General features: G+C 44.2%; 1 protein-coding gene across 2 annotated transcripts in view; it reads right to left on the bottom strand.

Moving 5' to 3' along the window:
• The window catches only part of CCDC9B (coiled-coil domain containing 9B), a 54,104-nt gene that overhangs the window by 11,736 nt on the left and 19,534 nt on the right, over nucleotides 1–22,834 (bottom strand). For both annotated transcript variants that reach the window (XM_083450390.1, XM_083450391.1), the window contains exons 6-10: nucleotides 17,228–17,302; nucleotides 7,361–7,545; nucleotides 6,123–6,178; nucleotides 4,767–4,820; nucleotides 3,345–3,450 (exon numbers count right to left, since the gene is read on the bottom strand). In XM_083450390.1, the coding sequence (XP_083306516.1) occupies nucleotides 3,345–3,450; nucleotides 4,767–4,820; nucleotides 6,123–6,178; nucleotides 7,361–7,545; nucleotides 17,228–17,302 (476 nt within the window). The remainder of the gene's footprint in view (nucleotides 1–3,344; nucleotides 3,451–4,766; nucleotides 4,821–6,122; nucleotides 6,179–7,360; nucleotides 7,546–17,227; nucleotides 17,303–22,834) is intronic.

The following is a 22,834-nucleotide window of genomic DNA, read 5'->3' as shown; positions in this document are numbered from 1 at the left end:
GCAGCAGCACTGTTGGATACTGAGCAGCGCTGTTGCCACTACTCTGAACTCCAATGGGGAATTGCTATTCGTACCACTCTAGGAGGTGGGTGGGAAACTGCCTTTCTGAAATAAATGCAATTTCACCACTACCACTGCCACTGCTGGACAACGCCTGCTGTTAGCGAAGCACTGTGAGATGGGGCACTCACTCTCTTCTGCTGGAGGGCGAGCTCCACCTTGGCGGGCTTGGAGAAGCTGGGTTTGCAAATGACCTGATTCTGGTGCTCAAATTACACTCTCTGGGCTGGGAATTGTGTCTCCAGCAAGAATGACTTCATTACACTTTCATGAGAGGGGGACAGTAGTATTTTATGGATGTGGCTAAAACCTTGTATATATCTTATGGTGGCACTGAAGGTGGTTGCACGGTGGGTACTGTGATCAGAGTTACCATTCTTCTTTTGCTCCCCACTGTTTACTTTATTACCAGACTCAATGATCACTTCTTGCCTTCCAGCCTCAGCTTCTGCCCCGATGATTACAAGTGGGGAAGAACTGCTTTCCAAGTACTGCTATGGTGTTATCTAGTTCAGGGGTAGGCAACCTAAGGCCCGGGGGCTAGATGCGGCCCGATCGCCTTCTCAATCCGGCGCGTTTATGGTCCAGGAATCAGAGTGTTTTTCATGAGTAGAATGTGTGCTTTTATTTAAAATGCATCTCTGGCTGGGGCATAGGAATTCGTTCTCCCCCCTCCCAAAAAAAATATAGTTCAGCCCACCACATGGTCTGAGGGATGGTGGACCGGTCCACAGCTGCAAAAGGTTGCTGACCCCTTATCTAATTTATCAGGTTTCAGGGTAGGGGAGCTCAAGTCAAAGCTGATAAAAGAATAAGCCATTCATTACCCCTGATTTAACAAACCGTATCTATATTTTTTTGTTTGCCTGTGCTGTGGTGGTTGGTCTTACAGGTTTGCTTTGTTTTCCCACTCCAGTGGAGCTTTAAAATGCAAATGTAGCTGTATTTTCACCCTTTTCCTAAAGCATTTTTATGCTGCGAGAAATAAAAATGGCATAATTGCTCCTAATTACAGACAGAAGCAATGCTACTTATTGGAAGAAGCAAGAGATTTAAGTTTGCTGTACGGGCAAGGGCTAAGTCTCAGGAACAATCTCATTTATAAAGGCAAGTCCAAACACACTGATTTAATTTGAAAGCTCTAACTCAAACACCAGCATGGAATAAAAAAACAAGTGTGATTTGTGATACACACATAAAGTTGAGTAAGCAGACTATATTTAATGGGCCATAAAAGCCCAACAACAACATCTTTCTCCTGGAATAAGTTTCCCTTCTCATGCATAACAACTGCTTGCCTAATATGAGCGCCATATTCCCACTGTGGCCGTGGAAATACTGTGCTGCTTTGCAGTTGTGTTACTGTCCATATGTGGACAATTCTGAGACGAAAAATCATAGGAGACAAATGGCAATGTGCCAAGGGCACTTTTAAGAGCAATTCTGATGCTCTGGACTAGGTTTTAATGGAATTTAGGATAGGAGGAATCTAATCATACTTGCATGGAATTTCTGTTCATTTGCGGATTCTGTTATAGTCTCATTTTAAAAGGCACAATTTGTGCATATGTATACTGTCATCTCCCCTCCCCCCCAGTGTAATTGCCCTGATAATTCCACACCATCTTTGATGTACATCTATAGACCAAATAAACAGAAACTGCTTCTATCATTAGTGTGGTCTAATAGCTAGAAAATTCCAAAAAGAGTAAGTCAAATTCTAGCTTCTTGTCTTGGCACTCCTTGACTAAGGATATGGTTTGGGGGGGCAAGGGGGCGGGAGGCTTTCTTTAATTACAGGTGCAGGAGGATTTTTACTAAGATCACAGTAGAAGAGTTTGGATTTGATATCTTGCTTTATCACTACCCGAAGGAGTCTCAAAGCAGCTAACATTCTCCTTTCCCTTCCTCCCCCACAACAAACACTCTGTTAGGTGAGTGGGGCTGAGAGACTTCAAAGAAGTGTGACTGGCCCAAGGTCACCCAGCAGCTGCATGTGGAGGAGCGGAGACACGAACCCGGTTCACCAGATTACAAGTCCACCACTCTTAACTGCTATACCACACTGGCTCTCCAGTACTGTAGTGTACTGGAGAAAGAAAGTTTAACACCTTCTTACCCAGCCACAATCCTGACGAAAATTATGCAGCTGGGGGGGGGGGAATCTCCTATTGGCACTATTCTAGCCCCCACCCCAGATTTGGGACAGACTAACAAAGAATTACTCATGTAATTGAACTCATTTTCAGTATAGTCTGGAAAAAGGAAATATGATTTGTTGCAATTATCTTCCTGGAGTCATTGCCTTTGGGTATTCATGTGCATTTTCCTTAGTGATACAATCTATTCTTGAAACAGTTTATTCATGATTCTGCCCCCCCCACCCCCCTGAAAGGGACTGTAACTGGTAAGTTTTAAAGGGGGGGAGTGCTTGTCCATTGAAAGTCAAATTTTTGAATGGATGGCAAGAGCTCTGAGATCAGCAACCAATCAAACAGTACATGAGCTGGAGATGGTGGCAGTGGGTATGAAGATGGGCTGTGCATTATGACACTAGGGACACTGTTCTGCAAATAGTTTGTTTCAGTTTATTTGTGAAATGTGCAACATAGTTGGATGAGATTTGATTTCAAAAGTAACCCTCACTGAATTCAACAGCACTTACTTCAGAATACACATGGTTAGGATGGCACTGTAATAAGTAAAGAAGTCTTCACTTTTCTTAAGAATTGGGAGTAGTAGTCTCCATTAGCATTTTGTGTTACTGACGTCTCCCTTTCAACAAACCACTGAATGGGAGTAAATGGCAATTTGTTGAAAACCTCAATTGCCATTTGTTGCACTTCTGCTTTATAGAGTGAGTTTTCATGGGGAACGCTCCAGGGTGGGGAAAAAGAACACTTGGATACAGAGCTTTGAAGCGTGGGCCTGAGCTTGGAAAGGATGGGGCAAAAGGTAAGGGTGGACAAGGCTGTCATATGGCTTGCTTTTCCCAGATATTAGCGGGATTTCAAAGGTGGAATTGACATGGGGGGCATTTCTGAAAGGTGGTGCTTTGTCCTGGATCTTAGGCAAGTCAATAGAAAAATTGGGTTTTCCTTAAAGAAGCTGAACAACTTGGGGATTTCCGTAAAAAAGCTCAACAAATTTCAGGATGTCCTGGTTTTTACTTTTTGAAATATGGCTACCTGAGGTGTGGATAAGGCCTGAGTGGAGATGCTCATTTTGGCTGAGCAGGCCTCCCACCAGAGGCAGTGAAGTCCCATTGAAAGCTGCTCTCTTACCTTCTGGCTCTGCCTGTTAGTCTGTCCTTCCCTCTGGCTTTACTGCTCACTACTGGCAATGTTCTGGCAGCAGACTCACTGGTGCTTCTTCTGTGCTGACCTCCACCTAAAAGAAAAATGCCATGAGCTGAGGTTAGCCAGTCCAGCACCAGGCCACAATATGCCATAGTTCTGACATCCATGGCTAAAGAAGGGCCCAGCAGCCATGAGGACTGAAAGTAGAAGTGTCACAGAATCCTTGGATGGTATCCAATGAAACAGTTACATTGCACAGCTAAAGCGTTTTGCTCTAGTGTAAGCTCCCCACCTTTTTCTCTCCCTGTGCACCTCTTTTCCAGGGGTTCCCCCTACTCTCCGGAACAGATTGAGGGGGGAGCATGGGATGAGGAGAAGGTCGAGAAGTTACGTTGTGCAGCTGAACGTCACAGCACTGGCCTGTTTAGTTGGATGTCACCCTTGCAGTTAGCCAGGGACGAGGGGATTGCACTGAGAAAGATAAAAGTGTCCACTTTCATGGGGTTTCAGGATTTTGGTCTGAAGGCGTGTGCCACTCAGCAAGCTTGCTGAAGCTAAGCAGGTCTGGATCTGGTCAGTGTATAGGTGGGAGATTGCCTGGCTCTTCATAGCAGGGAGAGGGGGGAGGCAGGCTGGCTAGAAATGCCTAAGCAAACTTCCAAAATCAAACAGTGGGGGTGTTTTTTGTGAGCCTTCCTGTCCTGATTCAGTTATTTCCTTGCTTGCTTCTTTGGTTATCCAAATACCACTGTCCCCCCACCCCTTGTGCCATCTCTGTAGGCTATTCAGCCACAAAGTCCATGGAACTTCCTGGTGCAGTCCTCTTCAACTATTCCCAGAATGCTCCCTGGTTGCAAAGCTTTGGTTCACATGTCTGGAAACTATAACCCCTGCAACGTGCCCACTCTGATTGTCCTATATGGAACCATTCCCAGCCTGCCTCCTAGCATACAGCATTTCTGCTCTGCTTCTCGTCAGCTTTGTCCTTGGCTGTTAGCCAGCAGTGTGCCCTCTTTGCAAGGAAAGAGATAGTATAGGGTCGATGAATTCTGCTTTTGGGGGAGGGGGATTTCAGTTCTCCTTTACTTCAGTGTCCCAAATATTCCCAGCGAGCTGTGATGTCACAGAAAGGTGCAAGAAATAGCAGCAGCAGTATAGCAATGGAAGGAAGCATAAACCCACAGAAATATTCACAATTAGCATCTGAAGGTCAGGGAAAGTTGCATGATATCCAGGGCCTCTACAAATGCAACATTAACTCTGGGCCTGGAGTGATGGCAAGATGGTCTTGGGGGCAAAAACTTCCTATCTAGGAAATGTTATTGTGATACTTCTGACATGGAAAAGAAAGCCAGCATTTACATTACGGCTGAACTGAAGGCAGCCCTGTTCCTGAGACTTACTCACTTTTTCCTTCAGAAGGCAAGGTTCGGTGCTGGGACTTCCTCGCATTTCTTCCTCCTTGAAAGGACAAAGCATGTAACAGAGAAGGATCATGTAACAACAAATTCCATCCCGCAGCAGCAGCAGCAGCAGCAGCAGAGCACAGATTGCCTAATTTGATGTAAAAACAGTTTGCACATCTAGGAAAGGGAGGATCAGGTGATACATCAGCTAATATAAAAATTGGTGAAAATGGAATAAAAAAAACAGCTAGTATAACAGTGGTGAGCAAAAAAAAAGTGAACATTTTTTTAGAAATCTATGTGCAGGTTAAAATCTTCAACATTTATTGGAAAGTTGCTTCCAAATATCTTTTGTTTTGTGAATCGGAACATGGAATTTGATTTCTATCTGCCTCACTTAGAGGCATTGCACATTGTCTTCTGTCTCTTTTCTAACTCCCACCCCCAAGATAGAAACTTTCCAATTTTCACAATAGTCAGCCTATGGTTCATTATATTACAAAGGCAGACAGTGGATTTTGACCTAGTCAATATAGGCAATTGGAGTGTCCCTTCTGGTGAATGCAGAGTTCAGGGATGGAGTTCTAGGGAACATCTCAAGAGAATACCGTGCAGCACACATGAGAGCCCTAAGAAGCAAGCTGTGCTCTGCCTTTTTCTTTATGGTGCAGAACAAAAATTATTGTTTTATTTGCACTTTAACGCTGGAACTGTCTCATATCCCCAACTGGTACAGAAATAAAGAACTCACATGAGTAAAGAAAGAACACAGTGCAAGAATCTTTGAGAGTTGCCCATGATTCCCCAACCCCAACCCCCGTTCCAAAACACTGGACACACTGCTTAACATTGCTATTCCCACACACATGCTTTTTTCCCCCACCTATAGAGCCACACAGAAACAGGATTGGCTTGGCAACTGCTCTTGAAAGTTTGCACACCAGGTTTAGGGGTGTCTTCCACCATCCACTTCAACAACATAAAACTACTACTGTGAGTCACACCTCAAAATGAAGGCATGAAAAACTGGGATGGGAGTGACAAGGGCCCAGCATCTTCTGACAAAGGCATGACTTTAAAAAGGTATGAAAGTAGTAGCCTTGAGACTCGGAGCCACATTGGCAGAGGCCTGGATATCTGAGACAAAGAAAACAAGATATCCAAGAGTTGCATTTTTTTGAACCTGACATCAACTTATTTATTCACTTATTGAATGTCTATTTTGTCCTTCCTCGTGAAGGAGCGGAGGCCAACAGATCCATAATTTAAGCACAAAAAGGAAAAGGAAAGCAATTCTAGAACAGTTAAAAGCAGTCAGAAAGCAGTTGCTGGTAAACATGTCCAGTCCTTTGCTCACCTTTCTTGTTGTGGACACAATCCAAAGCTGGCTCTCCATCTTTAGTATCATCAAACCTGCAAATGAAAGAAGAATAGTTCAGGTCTGAAGCTGGGGCAGAGAAGACTCTTCCCAAAAGGTCATGTTAAATTTAACACATTAACAATGACTGTGTGAACCTACCCCTTGTTATGAAACAGTCCTTGCTTTTGCCTGCCCTGAAAACTGCTGCCAAACAGTTTTGCCAAGTGGTTGGCTGCAAATTCTGTGTTTTTAGGTCAGTTTTAAAATACAAAATAACCAGTATCTCCCTTCAGAATCCCTATGGGCTGTATGGAGGGCATTCACTAATAGATTAGACTGGCTTTTAGTTAAATGAATATAAATTGTGATGTCCTCCTTTACAAGGGGCCCTTTTCTTATCAACATGAGTTGCCTTCTTCTCCTTAACTTGCACATGCCCTGATGTTCATAGAATTATAGAATTTTAGCACTGAAAGCGACCCCAATGGTCATCTAGTTCAACCCTGGCATACAGCCCTGGCAGACAGCCATCCAACCTCTGCTTAAAAACCTCCAAGGAAGGAGAGTCCATCTTATAATGGATCCTCTGTGGGTAGTTGACTCTGAGCCATCTATTTAGGCGAGACATTGATATACTACCCTCTTTCTCTAGCAATCACAAGCCCCATAAAGTCCACAAAGCCCCAAGAGTAGCATGAAGCATATTACTTCCCATCAGCTTTCTAGCTCCCACCAGGATATTTTTCCTATCACTGACCTCTTTGCAGGCTACAATCTGCCTTGGCCAGCCTGGTACCCTCTAGATGTTTTGGACTGCAATTCCCACCAGCCCCATCAAGCGCAAGCACAGGGAGGCTGATGGGGGTTGTAGTCTAAAACAGTTCTGGCTTTTTTTTAAGATAGATGTCGGAACTCACCATGAACACTTCCCTTGTTCTCTTTGAATGGCAATGGCACCTAAGAGGTGCCAGAACTGAGCTCTGGTGAGTTATGGCTGAAAAAGCCCGGGTCCGAAACATTTGGAAGGCACTGGGTTGGTAAAAGATGACCTACAGCAGCCATGGCCAAACTTGGCCCTCCAGCTGTTTTGGGACTACAACTCCTATCATCCCTAGCTAACAGGACCAGTGGTCAGGGATGGTGGGAATTGTAGTCCCAAAACAGCTGGAGGGCCAAGTTTGGCCATGCCTGGCCTACAAGCATGCAGAGTGTGTGTTGACTGGGAGACAACTTACATGTGCTCTGATTTTTCTGTGTCCCAAGCCCGCCGCCATTCCCCCCTTGCGTTCTTGTGGCGTGCCAGTCGCTCCAGGTCAATCTGTTCCCGTTCCTTCTTCCACCGCATGTATTCTGACCGCTCTCTCCCGGTCAGGGTAGAGCCCTTATCCCCTGGGCTCTTCTGGGGAGATTTTCCTCTCTCCTAATTGAAACAAAACAATATGTGATTAATGTGGAAGGATTTCCTGGGTGTCCAGAGTTCAAGCTGATGATCACCACAGCAATTATGAATCTCTTAGGCTGTTTCAATCTGCTGGTCCTTTGGCTGACCATCTCACCTTCTTGCGTTATGGCCAATCCAATTCGTATATGAGTGGCTGCTTGAAGGGCTTCTCAATGACAACTCAGCTCCTTCAGCACTTGAATGCAGCTATCCTGACTTCAGAAAGGGTAGTGAAAGGGGAAGTAATGCAAAGGAGGAAGTAGGTGTGTCTAGGCTTGCCCAAGTTTCACTTCACCATCATGCTTGCCAATCAGGAAGCTACCATATTTTTTGCTCTATAAGGCGCACTTTTTCCCTCCTAAAAAGTAAGGGGAAATCTGTGTGCGTCTTATGGAGTGAATGCAGGCTGCACAGCGATCCCTCTTGCTGTTCTGGCGTCTGGGATTCAGAATATTTTTTTCCCCTTGTTTTCCACCTCCAAAAACTAGGCGCGTCTTATGGTCTGGTGCGTCTTATAGAGCGAAAAATACGGTGCGGTACTATTTGGGCCTAGTTTGATCAGCTCTCAAAAGTGGTGTCCCAAGCAAAGTGTTTTATTGTGGGCATATCCCGCAGCATGTTCTTGACATAATAAGAATTGCCTTAGTGGTGGATTTATTCTGCTTTATTAGTTGCTCTGGGCTGCTTTCCTACTGTCACCACATTATTGCTGCCCTGAGGGGCTCAGGTGCAACAAAAAGAAGGACAATAAAAAACAACAACCCAGAACATTTGTGATGTGAAAAGTTATGGGATTTCAGGCTACAGGATATACACCAATTAGAAACGAAGCAGTCTGGCCACCCTGAAATGTTTGCAGGTGCAACTAGCTTTTATAAAGATCGTTGGGGGGTTTTGTGCTGCTTGAGCCTGTGAAGCTGTCTTTTTCGGAAGTCCTACTCCAGGCACCCTCACCTTCAGAAATAAGGTAGGTGCTGACAGGGAAGAAAGTCATCTCTGTAGTGGTGTCCAATTTACAGACCCCCCCCCCCCAATGGAACCATAAGGTGCTAAGTCATCATTGGCTTTTAGGGACTAAATGAAGGCAGTTTTTTTACACCTACGTATTGAATGGCTGAGCTGCTATTCTCTTGCGGTTCCATTTCTCAGCTCCTGCTCCAGTTTGGGAAGCTATTTTTATCTGCTGCTATTTTTGTTGTTTTGCTTACATATCCCACTGTTTTGTGATGTTTTAATTGGATTTTAATGCAAACTGAGCCTATTGGTTATTAATATTTTAAGCCATCTCAAAGGTGACCTCTTTATTAAGTCCAATCAAAGGTGACTATGTGGTGCAGTGCTCATCTTGCTTTTCAGGCTGAAGAAGCTGGCGTTTGTCCACAGACAGCTTTCCGGGTCATGTGGCCAGCATGACTGAACCGCTTCTGGAGCAACTGGACATTATAATGAAAGCCAGAGCACACGGAAATGATGTTTGCCTTCCCACCACAGTGGTACCTATTTATCTCTTTGCACTGGTGTGCTTTTGAACTGCTAGGTTGGCAGGAGCTGGGACAGAGCAATGGGAGCTCACTCCGTTGCACAGATTCGAACTGCCGACCTTCCGATCACCAAAGGCTCAGTGGTTTAGACCACAGCACCACCTGCTTTGCCACCTCAAAGAATGTATAGTTAAAAGGCAGTATAATTATGCTTTAAAAAACAAGTAAAAATACTACTTAGCTTATTATTTGTGTGTTTGTTTGTTTGTTTGTTTGTTTGTTTGTTTGTTTGTTTAAAGTATTTATATACCACAATTTATGGAGATATTACAATGGTTTACAAAACTAAAAATAAACAAACCCTAAAACAATCAAATAACTAAAATGCAACAAAGTAAGAAAAATAGTACAGCGGAACATTGTAAAAGGAAGAATAAAACACTAATTATAAATGGCCGACCAAAAAGAAAAACAATGTATTGGCCTGCCCTCTTTCCTCTTTATATTGTTATGAGTTTGTGGTGCCAGAATCCTTTAATCCCTTAAATCAGCAAGTGTTAAAATATAAAACAGGCTAGCTTCCTCATGAGGTAATTACCTGGGAGATGGGCTATTAAGAGAACAAAGGAAAAGGGGCTCTGTGCCAGACAGCAAATGGGTGGGGCCCCTCCTTCAGCTCTTTAATAGTTTGAAAGACAAAGCCTGAGTCAACCCCTCCATCGTAGGCTCAGGTTGTATATTATGTGTAATTAAGCCATATAACCTAAAGACACCACAGTCTCTGCTGTGCCTCATTCCAAAGGAAACACAAACCCTGGGTAAGTACCTGGAACCCCTGGAAACTTGCATCATTTGGAGATTGTGGCTAGGAATATATTGTTACATGTCACCCAAATCAAAATCCCCTGCTTGAGTAATCTGAGAGTCTTGGGTAGCTTAAATGCTCTGTAATTCCTACATCCTCCTGAGCTGCAGAAAGTCAAAGGATGCTCTGCAATGGAGACATCTAGGTGCCAATGTTTGGGGACCCTAAGGAACAAAGGAACTATCTCCTCTGTGTGGGCTTCCAAACAACCCATGCACAAGTTTGTGTTGATGCTCTTCCAAGAAGCACTCCAGGATTCAACACCTGACAAAATGCTTTGTCAGAACAGATAATTCTGCACAGGCACCTAATGCCGATTAACGAACAGTTGACACCGCACACTCCTGAGGTGGCAAATGCAAATGGCTAACTGCTCATTTGGCACACACAGTTACACAAATGGCTCGCACAGCTCATTGTTCGCAAGATTTGTTAAAACAGATGCTCACTACCTGAGCTGGAGCAGTAAATGGTGCCCTCCTCAAATCAAGGGGCCTGGTACCCGAGGCTGAACAGCTTCTTTTGGACCTTGAGGCAAACCCCCCCCCACCTCTCTCTCCTTCTCTCTTGCAGGAAAAATACAATAATGTAAAATAAATAACAAACAGCTGGCTGCCTTTTCATGACCCAAATCAGCTGCCTGAGTCAGCCACCTCTACTTAAAGAAAAGGACAGTCCTATGGTTAGACAGGCCACTATTTATCTCATACCGCAGATGGGATGGTGAGATTGAGGGAGAGTAGCCCAACTCTGGCCGCCTAGTGAGATGACAGCTGAGACTGGGCGTTCCTAGTTAACACCTCATGAACTAGCCACTATGCCACACTATAGAGCAGCCTTCGTCAACCTGGTGCCCTCCAGATACAGTGGTACCTTGGGTTAAGAACCTAATTTGTCCTGGAGGTCTGTTCTTAACCTGAAACTGTTCTTAACCTGAGGTACCACTTTAGCTAATGGGGCCTCCTGCTCCTGAGAAGCTATGAACTATGCCGAGTAGGGCACCCAAGATGAACAGGTCATAGTGGAGAGTTTTGACCAAACGTGATCCACCTGGAGCAGGAACTGGCAAGCCACTCCAGTATCCTTGCCAAGAAAACTCCATGGACAAAGACAACAGGCATATAAAAGATATGACGCTGGAAGATGAGCCCCTCAGGTCGGAAGGCGTCCAACATGCTACTGGGGAAGAGCGGAGGACAAGTACAAGTAGATCCAGAGCTGATGAAGCGGCTGGGCCAAAGCCGAAAGGACGCTCAGTTGCGGATATGCATGGAAGCGAAAGGAAAGTCCAATGCTGTAAAGAAAAATATTGCATAGGAACCTGGAATGTAAGAACCATGAACCTTGGTAAGTTGGATGTGGTCAAAAATGAGATGGCAAGAATAAATATTGACATCCTGGGCATCAGTGAACTAAAATGGACGGGAATGGGCGAATTCAGTTCGGATGACCATCATATCTACTACTGTGGGCAAGAAACCCGCAAAAGAAATGGAGTGGCCCTCATAGTCAACAAAAGAGTGGCGAAAGCTGTACTGGGATGCAATCTCAAAAATGATAGAATGATCTCGATACGAATCCAAGGCAGACCTTTTAACATAACAATAATCCAAGTTTATGCACCAACTACTGGTGCTGAAGAAACTGAAATTGACCAATTCTATGAAGACTTACAAGACCTTATAGAAGTGACACCAAAGAAGGATGTTCTTTTCATTATAGGGGATTGGAATGCTAAAGTAGGGAATCAAGAGATAAAAGGAACAACTGGCAAATTTGGTCTTGGAATTCAAAACGAAGCAGGGCAAAGGCTAATAGAGTTCTGTCAAGAGAACAAGCTGGTCATCACAAACACTCTTTTCCAACAACACAAGAGACGACTCTACACATGGACATCACCAGATGGGCAGCATCGAAATCAGATTGATTATATTCTCTGCAGCCAAAGATGGAGAAGCTCTATACAGTCAGCAAAAACAAGACCTGGAGCTGACTGTGGCTCAGATCATCAGCTTCTTATAGCAAAATTCAAGCTTAAACTGAAGAAAGTAGGAAAAACCACTAGGCCGGTAAGATACAATCTCAACCAAATCCCTTATGAATACACAGTGGAAGTGAGGAACAGGTTTAAGGATTTAGATTTGCTGGACAGAGTACCTGAAGAACTATGGATGGAGGCTCTAAACATTATACAGGAGGCAGCAACGAAAACCATCCCAATGAAAAGGAAATGCAAGAAAGCAAAGTGGCTGTCCAATGAGGCCTTACAAATAGCGGGGGAGAGAAGGCAAGCAAAATGCGAGGGAGATAGAGAAAGATACAGGAAATTGAATGCAGAATTCCAAAAAATAGCAAGGAGAGACAAGAAGACCTTCCTAAATGAGCAATGCAAAGAAATAGAGGAAAACAACAGAATGGGAAGAACCAGAGATCTGTTCAAGAAAATTGGAGATATGAAAGGAACATTTCGTTCAAAGATTACCATAATAAAGGACAAAAGTGGTAAGGACCTAACAGAAGCAGAAGACATCAAGAAGAGGTGGCAAGAATACACAGAGGAATTATACCAGAAAGATATGGATGTCTCGTACACCCCAGGTAGTGTGGTTGCTGACCTTGAGCCAGACATCCTGGAGAGTGAAGTCAAATGGGCCTTAGAAAGCATTGCAAATAACAAGGCCAGTGGAAGTGATGGTATTCCAGCTGAACTATTTAAAATTTTAAAAGATGATGCTGTTAAGGTGCTACACTCAATATGCCAGCAAGTTTGGAAAACTCAGCAGTGGCCAGAGGATTGGAGAAGGTCAGTCTACATCCCAATCCCAAAGAAGGGCAGTGCTAAAGAATGCTCTAACTACCGCACAATTGCACTCATTTCACACGCTAGCAAGGTTATGCTTAAAATTCTTCAAGGAAGGCTCAAGCAGTATGTGGACCAAGAACTCCCAGAAGTGCAAGCTGGATTTAGAAGAGGCAGAGGAACCAGAGACCAAATTGCAAACATGCGCTGGATTATGGAGAAAGCTAGAGAGTTCCAGAAAGACATCTACTTCTGCTTCATTGACTATGCAAAAGCCTTTGACTGTGTCGACCACAGCAAACTATGGCAAGTTCTTAAAGAAATGGGAGTGCCTGATCACCTCATCTGTCTCCTGAGAAATCTCTATGTGGGACAAGAAGCTACAGTTAGAACTGGATATGGAACAACTGATTGGTTCAAAATTGGGAAAGGAGTACGACAAGGCTGTATTTTGTCTCCCTGCTTATTTAACTTATATGCAGAATTCATCATGCGAAAGGCTGGGCTGGATGAATCCCTAGCCGGAATTAAGATTGCTGGAAGAAATATCAACAACCTCAGATATGCAGATGACACAACCTTGATGGCAGAAAGTGAGGAGGAATTAAAAAACCTTTTATTGAGGGTGAAAGAGGAGAGTGCAAAATATGGTCTGAAGCTCAACATCAAAAAAACGAAGATCATGGCCACTGGTCCCATCACCTCCTGGGAAATAGAAGGGGAGGAAATGGAGGCAGTGAGAGATTTTACTTTCTTGGGCTCCATGATCACTGCAGATGGTGACAGCAGCCACGAAATTAAGAGACGCCTGCTTCTTGGGAGGAAAGCAATGACAAACCTAGACAGCATTTTAAAAAGTAGAGACATCACCTTGCCAACAAAGGTCCGTATAGTAAAAGCTATGGTTTTCCCAGTAGTGATGTATGGAAGTGAGAGCTGGACCATAAAGAAGGCTGATCGCCGAAGAATTGACGCTTTTGAATTATGGTGCTGGAGGAGACTCTTGAGAGTCCCATGGACTGCAAGAAGATCAAACGCATCCATTCTTAAGGAAATCAGCCCTGAGTGCTCACTGGAAGGACAGATCGTGAAGCTGAGGCTCCAATACTTTGGCCATCTCATGAGAAGAGAAGACTCACTGGAAAAGACCCTGATGTTGGGAAAGATGGAGGGCACAAGGAGAAGGGGACGACAGAGGATGAGATGGTTAGACAGTGTTCTCGAAGCTACAAACATGAATCTGACCAAACTGCGGGTGGCAGTGGAAGACAGGAGTGCCTGGCGTGCTCTGGTCCATGGGGTCACAAAGAGTCGGACACGACTGAACGACTAAACAACAACAACAAAAGCTGCCGCCACGCCACCACCACACAATTTCTGTTCTCATCCTGAAGCAAAGTTCTTAACCCAAGGTACTATTTCTAGTCTAGCGGAGTCTGTAACCTGAAGTGTCTGTAACCTGAGGTACCACTGTATTTTGCACTATAATAACCATCAGCCCCAGCCAGCATTGCCATGTTGATGTGGGTTGAAGGGGATTGTGGTCTAAAATATCTGGCGTGCACTATGTTGGGGAAAAGTGCTATAGTGCTGCACTACGTATAAATGTTTGTACCTGTATAGTTGGTCCCAGAAGGACAGGGAGCTCAGAGCATGCTGCATAATGAGCCTCCAGTATACAAGTCAGAACAATGTACTTTGAGCAGGAAATTTGTTTGCTTGCGCTGCCTGAGGCCTCATGATTTATTGTTCCATTCGGCGTTGTAGCAGCTGAATGCTGGTCTTGCTTGAATGCTTAAGACCTTAACGAAAAGTGGCTGCTCAGAACAAGAAGGAATGAATTTGAAAGAAAGCCATCAACACAGCGAGAGTTTAGTGTAGCCCACCAGATGTGGGAGCCAACCAGCAGCTCTCTGAACTGAAGGGAGGCCCCAGAGCATATTGCTGAATATACACGTCCTGTGATGTTCATTGTCTGCGGATAAATCAATATTCCATATTTCTCCCCTTCAAAGGCAGCCACACGCACGCACACACCCTGAACAAGAATTAACACCCTTGGCATTTCATTGCAGATCAAAATAGAACTGAGGAAAATTAGAGGCTGAGGAACCTGTTGCCAAGGAGACACACCTATGTGGGTGGGCAAAGGAGAGAAAGAACAGCAACACTTTACTTCTCCACCAAAGGGAATTTAGGGGCCTGACAAGCCCATCCCACATGTGGGTGGAGAAGCAAGAAGTTAGGATCTCTACTGTGAGCAATAAAAAAGCACCCCAGAGGCTCAGGACACCCTCCAGCCACTTCCGTTTCTGGCCTCCCCAAAATTGCTTCCCATGACCATACCTGCGCCTCACCTGCAGACTCAGGAGTTTGATGCTTGGGAGGAGGAAATGAGAAATAAGATATATATTTCTATATCAGAGAGCCTGCTGGAGCACTGGAATACCATGTGAATGAAATCTATGAATTGTGGGGTGGGGGGGAGTTTGTATCCAGGACATCTAGGAGATCACTGTGCAGGGGAACTGGAATGAATATTCCAAACCTGGCAAATCGATCAGCAAGAATCGCAGCTGGTGTCCACTGTTTGTTGACTTATGAGCTCAAGTGAGAGACTCTGGATTTAGCCAGAATATGTTTATTTTTAATAGCTCAAAAAAGAGTGATAGATTCCCAAATATCGACACCCCCTCAGTCTAAACAAGGGGTGGAACTGCCATCAGAAGGGATGATGAAGTGCTTTGTAGAATATAGCCAACTCGAACTGAAAGTGTGTCTTGAAGTGGGTGGGGGAGGCAGCTCATGTTTACAGATTTGCCTGCTGAATCACGTATCTTCTGGGCAATATGAGATGTAAGGAGCAGCCCAGCTTTTCCAAGGATGACTGCACTTTGTATTAAGGAAGTGAGCAGCAGATATTCACTGTTGGGAGCCAGCTCAGGGCAAGGGCAGGGAGCTGTTTACCACGCTGACCAGGGCCTCAGCTCAGCTTGGCCACAGCTGCGCTTCTTGGGCCATAAGGGAGTGACACAGATCAGCTCAGCTCACCGTGCTCCCTGGGCTGCAGCTGGAGCTCAGGCTAATGAATCACTTCACCGGGAAAGGGAGGCTTATTCAATTTGTGCTCCGTTAATTACGAGCATTCGTCGGCTCAAGGGAGCCAAGGCTTCCTTCTGGGTCTGCGCTGAACAGTGAGCAGGGCCAAATCTATTGCAAAAAAAGAGTCAGCCCCTTGCAATCTGAGAGTGACGTGTTTTTCGTTGTTAACGCCGGCAGTTAGCAGCCTCTGGATCAACACCCCTCCTTCCCAAAGAGCTTACTACAGCTGCAAGAATGAATCACGTGTGACAGGTCTTAGTCATACGGCTTGATGGAGCAGTGAAAGAATTTGCACGGTGGTGCAAGGATGGTGGAGGAACAGAACAGGCGTTGCATGCCCAGCCTGAGCATTTTCCTGCCACAAACCTTTTCAACCTCAAGCAAAGCACCATGGCTTCGTTTTGCACTCCAAGTAAGGCAGGTCCCTCCCGCACCTTGACTGCAGTCCTTGTCAAATTAAAGCACTGGACTTAGCAAGCAAGTTCCCCCTCCTATTCTTTTGCTGTTTGAAAATGTAATATTCAGGTGAGGATGGCTAAAGCCGTGCTGTGCTTCTGGCACCCTCTGGTGGCCTGTGTGCTGAACAGCACTGTGATGGCATTCCACAAAACACCATTACTTAGCATTGCACCATACTGGAAACGGATTGCCTGGACCAAAACATTGATTAACGGTGCATCAGGTGCTTGCTTTTATCCCCTTTAGCGTCTGAAGAAGTGTGCATGCACACAAAAGCTCATACCAATAACAAACTTAGTTGGTCTCTAAGGTGCTACTGGACGGAATTTTTTTATTTTGTTTCGACTACGGCAGACCAGCACGGCTACCTACCTGTAACTGACACATCTCTGTTTACAATGAGGTCACGTGTCTTGTGCCCACAAGTCACCTCAGGGTGAGATAAACATAGTGGCAAGAAAAATTGCCTTATTCGCTGATGGGGAAGAATTCTTTCTAAAGACCTTAAGCAGAATTTCCTCACTGCTGTCACTGACCATGCAGTACTGGTGGTAATACTGCAGCCACGCATGAGCAATAGGATGCTCTCCGTGGCAAATCAGGGCACAAAGCCAACTGGCTCATTTAAGTAGTTCAGCTGTGCATGTTGCAGCTAGCCACTGTCAGGGCCGGCCCAAGACATTTTGGCACCTGAGGCAAACCTCAAAATGTTTTTTAAAAAGCAAACCATCAATAAAGGCAAGTCTACCCAAGGTAGCCTGTTCCACTGTCAAACTGCTCTTACTGTCAGAAAGTCCTTCCTTAGGTTTAGTCAGAATCTTCTTGTGCATTTAGTCAGAATTGACTTGTGAATTGGAATTTTCTGTTGTCAAATGCAGCCACTGATGGTTAGTGAATTAAGCCAGTCAGCCCTGCTCCCTGTTCACGGAAATTGTCATTAAAGACTGCTCTCACCTTTCTGACAAGCACATTCTCTGAATGTTTGTCACCCTCTGACCACCTCCTCTCCACCGTTCTCTTTTCATCCACCTGCAAGGACACAAAAGGGAATATTTATTCAGGAGCAAAGAAGCATCAGCACAAGCTAAGAAGATCAGATTCCCCTGCCATGATTTTTTCTTTATTTTTATTTCATTTTTTTAAGAACAGACAATACAGAAGAAACCAAGGATTGTCAGGTTCAGACAATGGAACAGAGGAAAAGGTTGGGAAACAAGATGTGGAAGAAGGACAACAGCAAAATTCTTACCAAATCCTTTCTATTCCACACTGCTGCCAGAAAGGAAAAGCAGATCCGTAGTTAAAAGCCTTGTCTTTACCATCAATATGAGCACTTCCAACCAAAATTAGCACACACAAATAGCACTTGAACATTTCTCTAGTTAGTTAGTTAGTTAGTTAGTCAGTCAGTCAGTCCTTGCTATTTCTATAGCACTTTTGATCTGAAAAGTGCTTTACAAATTCTGGGCATAATTCAGCTAGAGCTAAACACTCTGAAGCCATCTGGTTGTCCATGGGAATGATTTAAGCAAAATCTTCATTCTCAGTGGGACTGCAAGGTGCTTAGTTTTGCTAGATCATCCTCAGTTGTCGTGCAGGCCCTCACCACAATCTTGTGGTGGTTATTGTTCTCATTTTATAGAGGGAAAATATCACATTGGTTGTGGGTTGGCCCCAAAGATACCCTTTTGCATGCAGAAAACACCTTCCTCTCACAGAAGGGCTGTTTGATGCATTGTGATAAATCAACATAAACAAGAAAAGAAGTGCTTCTGCTTGTACACAAATTTGCAAAAACTCTTGACAAAGGACCTCTCCAGACTACTGTTATATTGCGGGTGTATTCTGAAACATGTTCTTGACCCAGTAATAGTGCATTGGTGGTAAATTTATTTTGCTTTATTAACCGTTCTTTGATTCTTCTCCAATGCTTCTACATTATTACTGTCTAGATGGAGTCTAACACAACAAAAGCAGGACAATAAAAAAACCCAGAGCATTTGTGGCATGAAAAGTTACAGGACTTTAGCAGGACCTTACGTGATGTTTAGAAGCAGTATGACTGCCTCAAATCTTCTTCAGGGCAAATAGTATTGACAGAGGAATATCCCATGACCTCCCCAATCATGAGCACAAATGAATATGCAGTAATAAGGACATTCCGCTTTCCTTCAACATCAGTGATCTGGTGGCCAGCTGGGGAAGACTGCAGGCCGGTCTGCAGATTGGCCAATGGTAGACAAGCCTCAGTCTGGGGATTCTTCAGGGGGAGGGTAAAACCAGCCAATGGGCGTCACTTGGGCCCACCCCATAGGGAATAAATTGTGGCTAGGCCAGCATTCCTCCACGATCTGTTCATAGGATCTTCCATATCAGTTGCCATTATTCAGGGCTGGGCAGGAATTTTTCCACTTGGCCAACTGGCATTGGCCGGTTGGTTTTCACCTACCTCATAGTAATTGTCACAACTTTGTGAGGTTAGGCACTGGGTAAGCCTTAGTCTGGTCTGGAGGTGATGTTGTAGCCTCTCCTTGCCCCTTCTTGGTTAAGGGTATTCTGTTAAGGGGATCCATGAAGAGTTGCTTCTGCCCGATGCCCAGATGGGGCCATAGAACTCCTCCAGAGGGGACCCCCCCCCGGGGGAACCCCTATTTGATGTAGGTCATAGGCCCTCCCCCATGTTGTGATTTACCCTTAGACAAACTCACAGCAGATGGACTGGATTTAAAGAAATGGCTTCACCCAATGCCAAACCTTTCACATCTGTAACCAATAAAGTTGTGGCCTATTTGAACTCAAAATCTATATGCTGCTGTCTTGTATGGTTGCCCATTACATAGGGAGCAACTGTGTTGTGGGGCCTTGGCATGCAGCTGGAGGACATCTGGAGTGGAAGCATCAGAATTGCCACAGAGACAGAAAGATGAAACTCTGGCAAGTGACTATTGTTCAGTGGCAGAACACATCCTATCATTTTGAAGGCCCCACAACAGGTGATGAGAAAGCCCTCTCTTTTTGAGACCTGGAGAGTCACTGCTAGTCAGAGTTGACATTACTAGGCTAAATAGCTAAACTGACCCTGATATACGGCAGCTTGCTATATTCCTAGCTGCAGTTGGCTGAAGCAGAGGTACAGCTGTAGCTTCATTGAGAGCTCGTGTGAGATTAGCACTTGTGTTGTCTGCTTGCTAGCAATATCTCTGCTTGCTTATTTGTAAACAAAGAGATATTACCAAGGCACCACGAATCTCTGGTACATTCTCAGCCAAAGGAAATGACTCAGATATGCTATTCCTGGGACTTACCACCACTCAGGGAAAGTGAGGAGTGTATAACAATGCTTAGAATCTATCGTGCTACCCTCACTCCACTTCCCAGGGCAATGAGAAGTTCCAGGAAGGCAACGCATGATCAGATTTAGTTTCTCTTGGAAAGCAGCCACTGGAGACTTATTGGAGTTTTGTAATATTTACATTATTAATCAGAGAACAGCAGTTCATCTGAACTATTATGAGGAGGAACCCGCAATACGTATCTCTCTGCTGGCAGCCAGTCTCAAAGCCCAGCATCATGTACACATAATCCACTTGATTTATCCACGTTCCCCAGTAGCCACTGAGCAACAATAAAGGCTTTTAGCAAGTGGCACCATTTGGAAATCAGTAACTTCATGTTCCACTAGGGCTGGAGTTCACGTAAGCAGATATTATCTTGCTATGTAGTCCAAAAGGCACCCCACATCCCAGTACGCAAGAGGGAAGGAGACTTGGAGGAATCTTGAAGCTTACAGAAGTGCAAAAATATTTTGGGGGTGGAAATCCATAAAGTGGGAGGCCCTCATAACAGTCCATTGAGAATCTTGGCTGACTGTTGGAGGGGGCAGAAAACTGGGGGTGGGGGTGAAATGGGGTAGCTGAAATGCTGAACAGAGGCTTCCGTACTGCAAGATTTTCATGATCAACCTCATCTATTGACACTTTCTCACAAAATTGTGCCCCAAGTGGCTCACAACGTATCAAGTGAATAATTACGGTAAATATATAACACACACACACACACACACGAGAAATAATACCATCACTAAATAAATACAAAAAAAAAAATCTGTACAAGTTTGTACAAATATTGAAACAATATGAACAAACCAACCTAATCTGACAGCTTGAAACTAAACCAGGGAGAGAGAATAATGCCCAACACAGAAATAAAAAGTAGTATGCAAAACTTCCACATGCTCCAGATGCATCTCTCTCTCATAGTTTGGATCCAAGACTCAACTTCAAACATCCAGGGAACCCACCACCCCAGCTCTCTCCTGGGGTAGTGAAGAGGGGCCTTCAGGCCACCATTATCAGGACTCTGCCAACAACTCCATACAGAGGCCAAAAACTTTCATTCCACATTCTCCCACCAGTCGACATGCATTCATGCAGGCTGGGGGTTGTAAACAAATTTCTGGGGGTTTGTACCACCCTTGCCCTTGTGGCAATTTCTGACATGGTGATTTTTACAGTCCTTTCTCCAGTGCTTTTTTTTCTGGGGGGATGCAGGGGGATGCATACCCCTAAACATTTTGTGAATTTTTGTACTTCTGTCCATTTACTGTTTTTTTTCCTGACTTGAACTATAAAATGGTGATTTTCTTGAGTCAAAATGAAAGTACCCCTAAACATTTTTTTTTAGAAAAAAAACATTGCCTTTCTCCAAATCAAAGATATGGGTAACAGGGAGAAACATACATTTCAAAGAGCAAGTTTTATAAACAAAATAAATAATTTCAGCTTAGAAATGATACTATGTTCTAAAAGAAGCCAGTCATTAAATCTCTTCCTTAACATATGCTTAGTCTTGCAAGTGAGGAACAGAAATTTTGGCTTTTTTGGGTTAGGTCCCAATTGCTAATAATTTAAATAAGCATCAATTGTAGGCACACTAACAGTCTGTTTGAACAGCTCCAGGCACTTTATAAATGTTTGTGTTGTTCAATTGTCACAACTGAGCAACAGGCAGATTATCCAAAATGAAGAATATCCTGATGCCTGGGACAGACCGTTTCCATGAAAATTCAGCTCTCCTTATTTCCACTCACCTGCATGGGAGAAAGACTGGCACGAACATGAATCCTGCTCTCTCTCCTGACAGCCGGCTTCCTAACAACAGCCAGACATGCTTTGCGTACAGCACACAGGGCTGCTTTGTCTCCTGTCTAGCTGATGCAGCTGCCTACCAATTCATGCAGAATCCTGTCAACTTCTAGGTCTTCTGCTGCCAAAAAGCTCTCACTATTTATTACTTTGGTTGGTCTGAGTTTTGTAACCATACATGGCAGCTGCAGGAACAATTGCCTGACTTTGCAACAGCTGTGCAGGGTGGAAACTGGCATCCCCACTAGGAGTGATAGAATCAGACAATCATAGAATTGTAGAGTTGGAAGGGGTTCCTGAGGGTCATCTAGTCCAAGCCCCTGCAATGCAGGAATCTCAACTAAAGTATCTATGACACATGGCCATCCAACCTCTGCTGAACCTCCAAGGAAGAAGAGTCCACCACTTTCTGAAGGAGTGAAAAGCAAAAGCGCACTCAAAGATCTCCAAACTGTCATCCACCCCTGCCTGAATCCTACCTTCTTCTTTTTTAAACATAACTTTTTATTGGGTTTTATAAACAAGGATCATAAATGATACAAATTAATAGACCAAGTCTTCACATGTCATTTGTATATCACAAAAAACAAAATAATATATCTGCAGTAATGTCTGCAACATATGGTTCATTATTAGTGGTCAATGTATATGTTCTTGGTTCGTGAATTGGTTTAAAAAATAACAATAACAAAGGTGAAACAGGATAGAACAGAGTTAACAGATAACATTCAATATTGCATAGCCAAATCAGGGGCCCTTCAATCCTTCCTTCCTTTTAACACACTTCTAGACATCACAAAATTGACTCATACTGGCTGTGCAGATAGACACACCAATGCATGAGGAGCTGACACTAAGTATATCATCATGCACACAGGAGAGCAAGTATAAACTCCATTTAAAAGTATCGTGATTGGCGTGATTTCAGACAGAAATGTAATGCTGTAAACAGATCTTTGAGATATCAGAAAAGGGACACTGCCAGCAGTTTTGAATTTTTCCCAGAAAGGGAAAATCCAAAGAAAATGCGGGGGTGGGAGATATGGACTTGCATTTTGATAAGAACAACATTGTGCAGATGCTCCAACCCGCCCTCCCCCCCAAAAAAAAAACCCCTGCATGCATGAGAAGCATTCATTCCACAAGTCATTCCATCTCAGGAAGCATCCTGAGTGACAGAAAGTGACTGTTTGGGTTTAACACACACAAAACTATAGGGTGACAGTTGTAGGAAAAAAGAGGATAAAGCCAGTTTGTCTTCCCCATCCTGGTTTATTTTATTTAAATGGGGTTTTGTACATTTTGTTCATGTTCAGGGAGGCCCATGACAAAAATCTGCAATTGCTAATTTATGGATGCAGATGCAAATATAGCCCAACTCTCAGAGGCAAAGCAGCCCTTTATAAGCAAAGAGTTG

Source organism: Podarcis tiliguerta, assembly GCF_965153285.1.
Source record: "Podarcis tiliguerta genome assembly, chromosome: 1".
NCBI classification, from domain to species: Eukaryota; Metazoa; Chordata; class Lepidosauria; order Squamata; family Lacertidae; genus Podarcis; species Podarcis tiliguerta.
The sequence above is the reverse complement of the archived record's forward strand: the minus strand, read 5'-3'. Positions and strand labels throughout refer to the sequence as shown.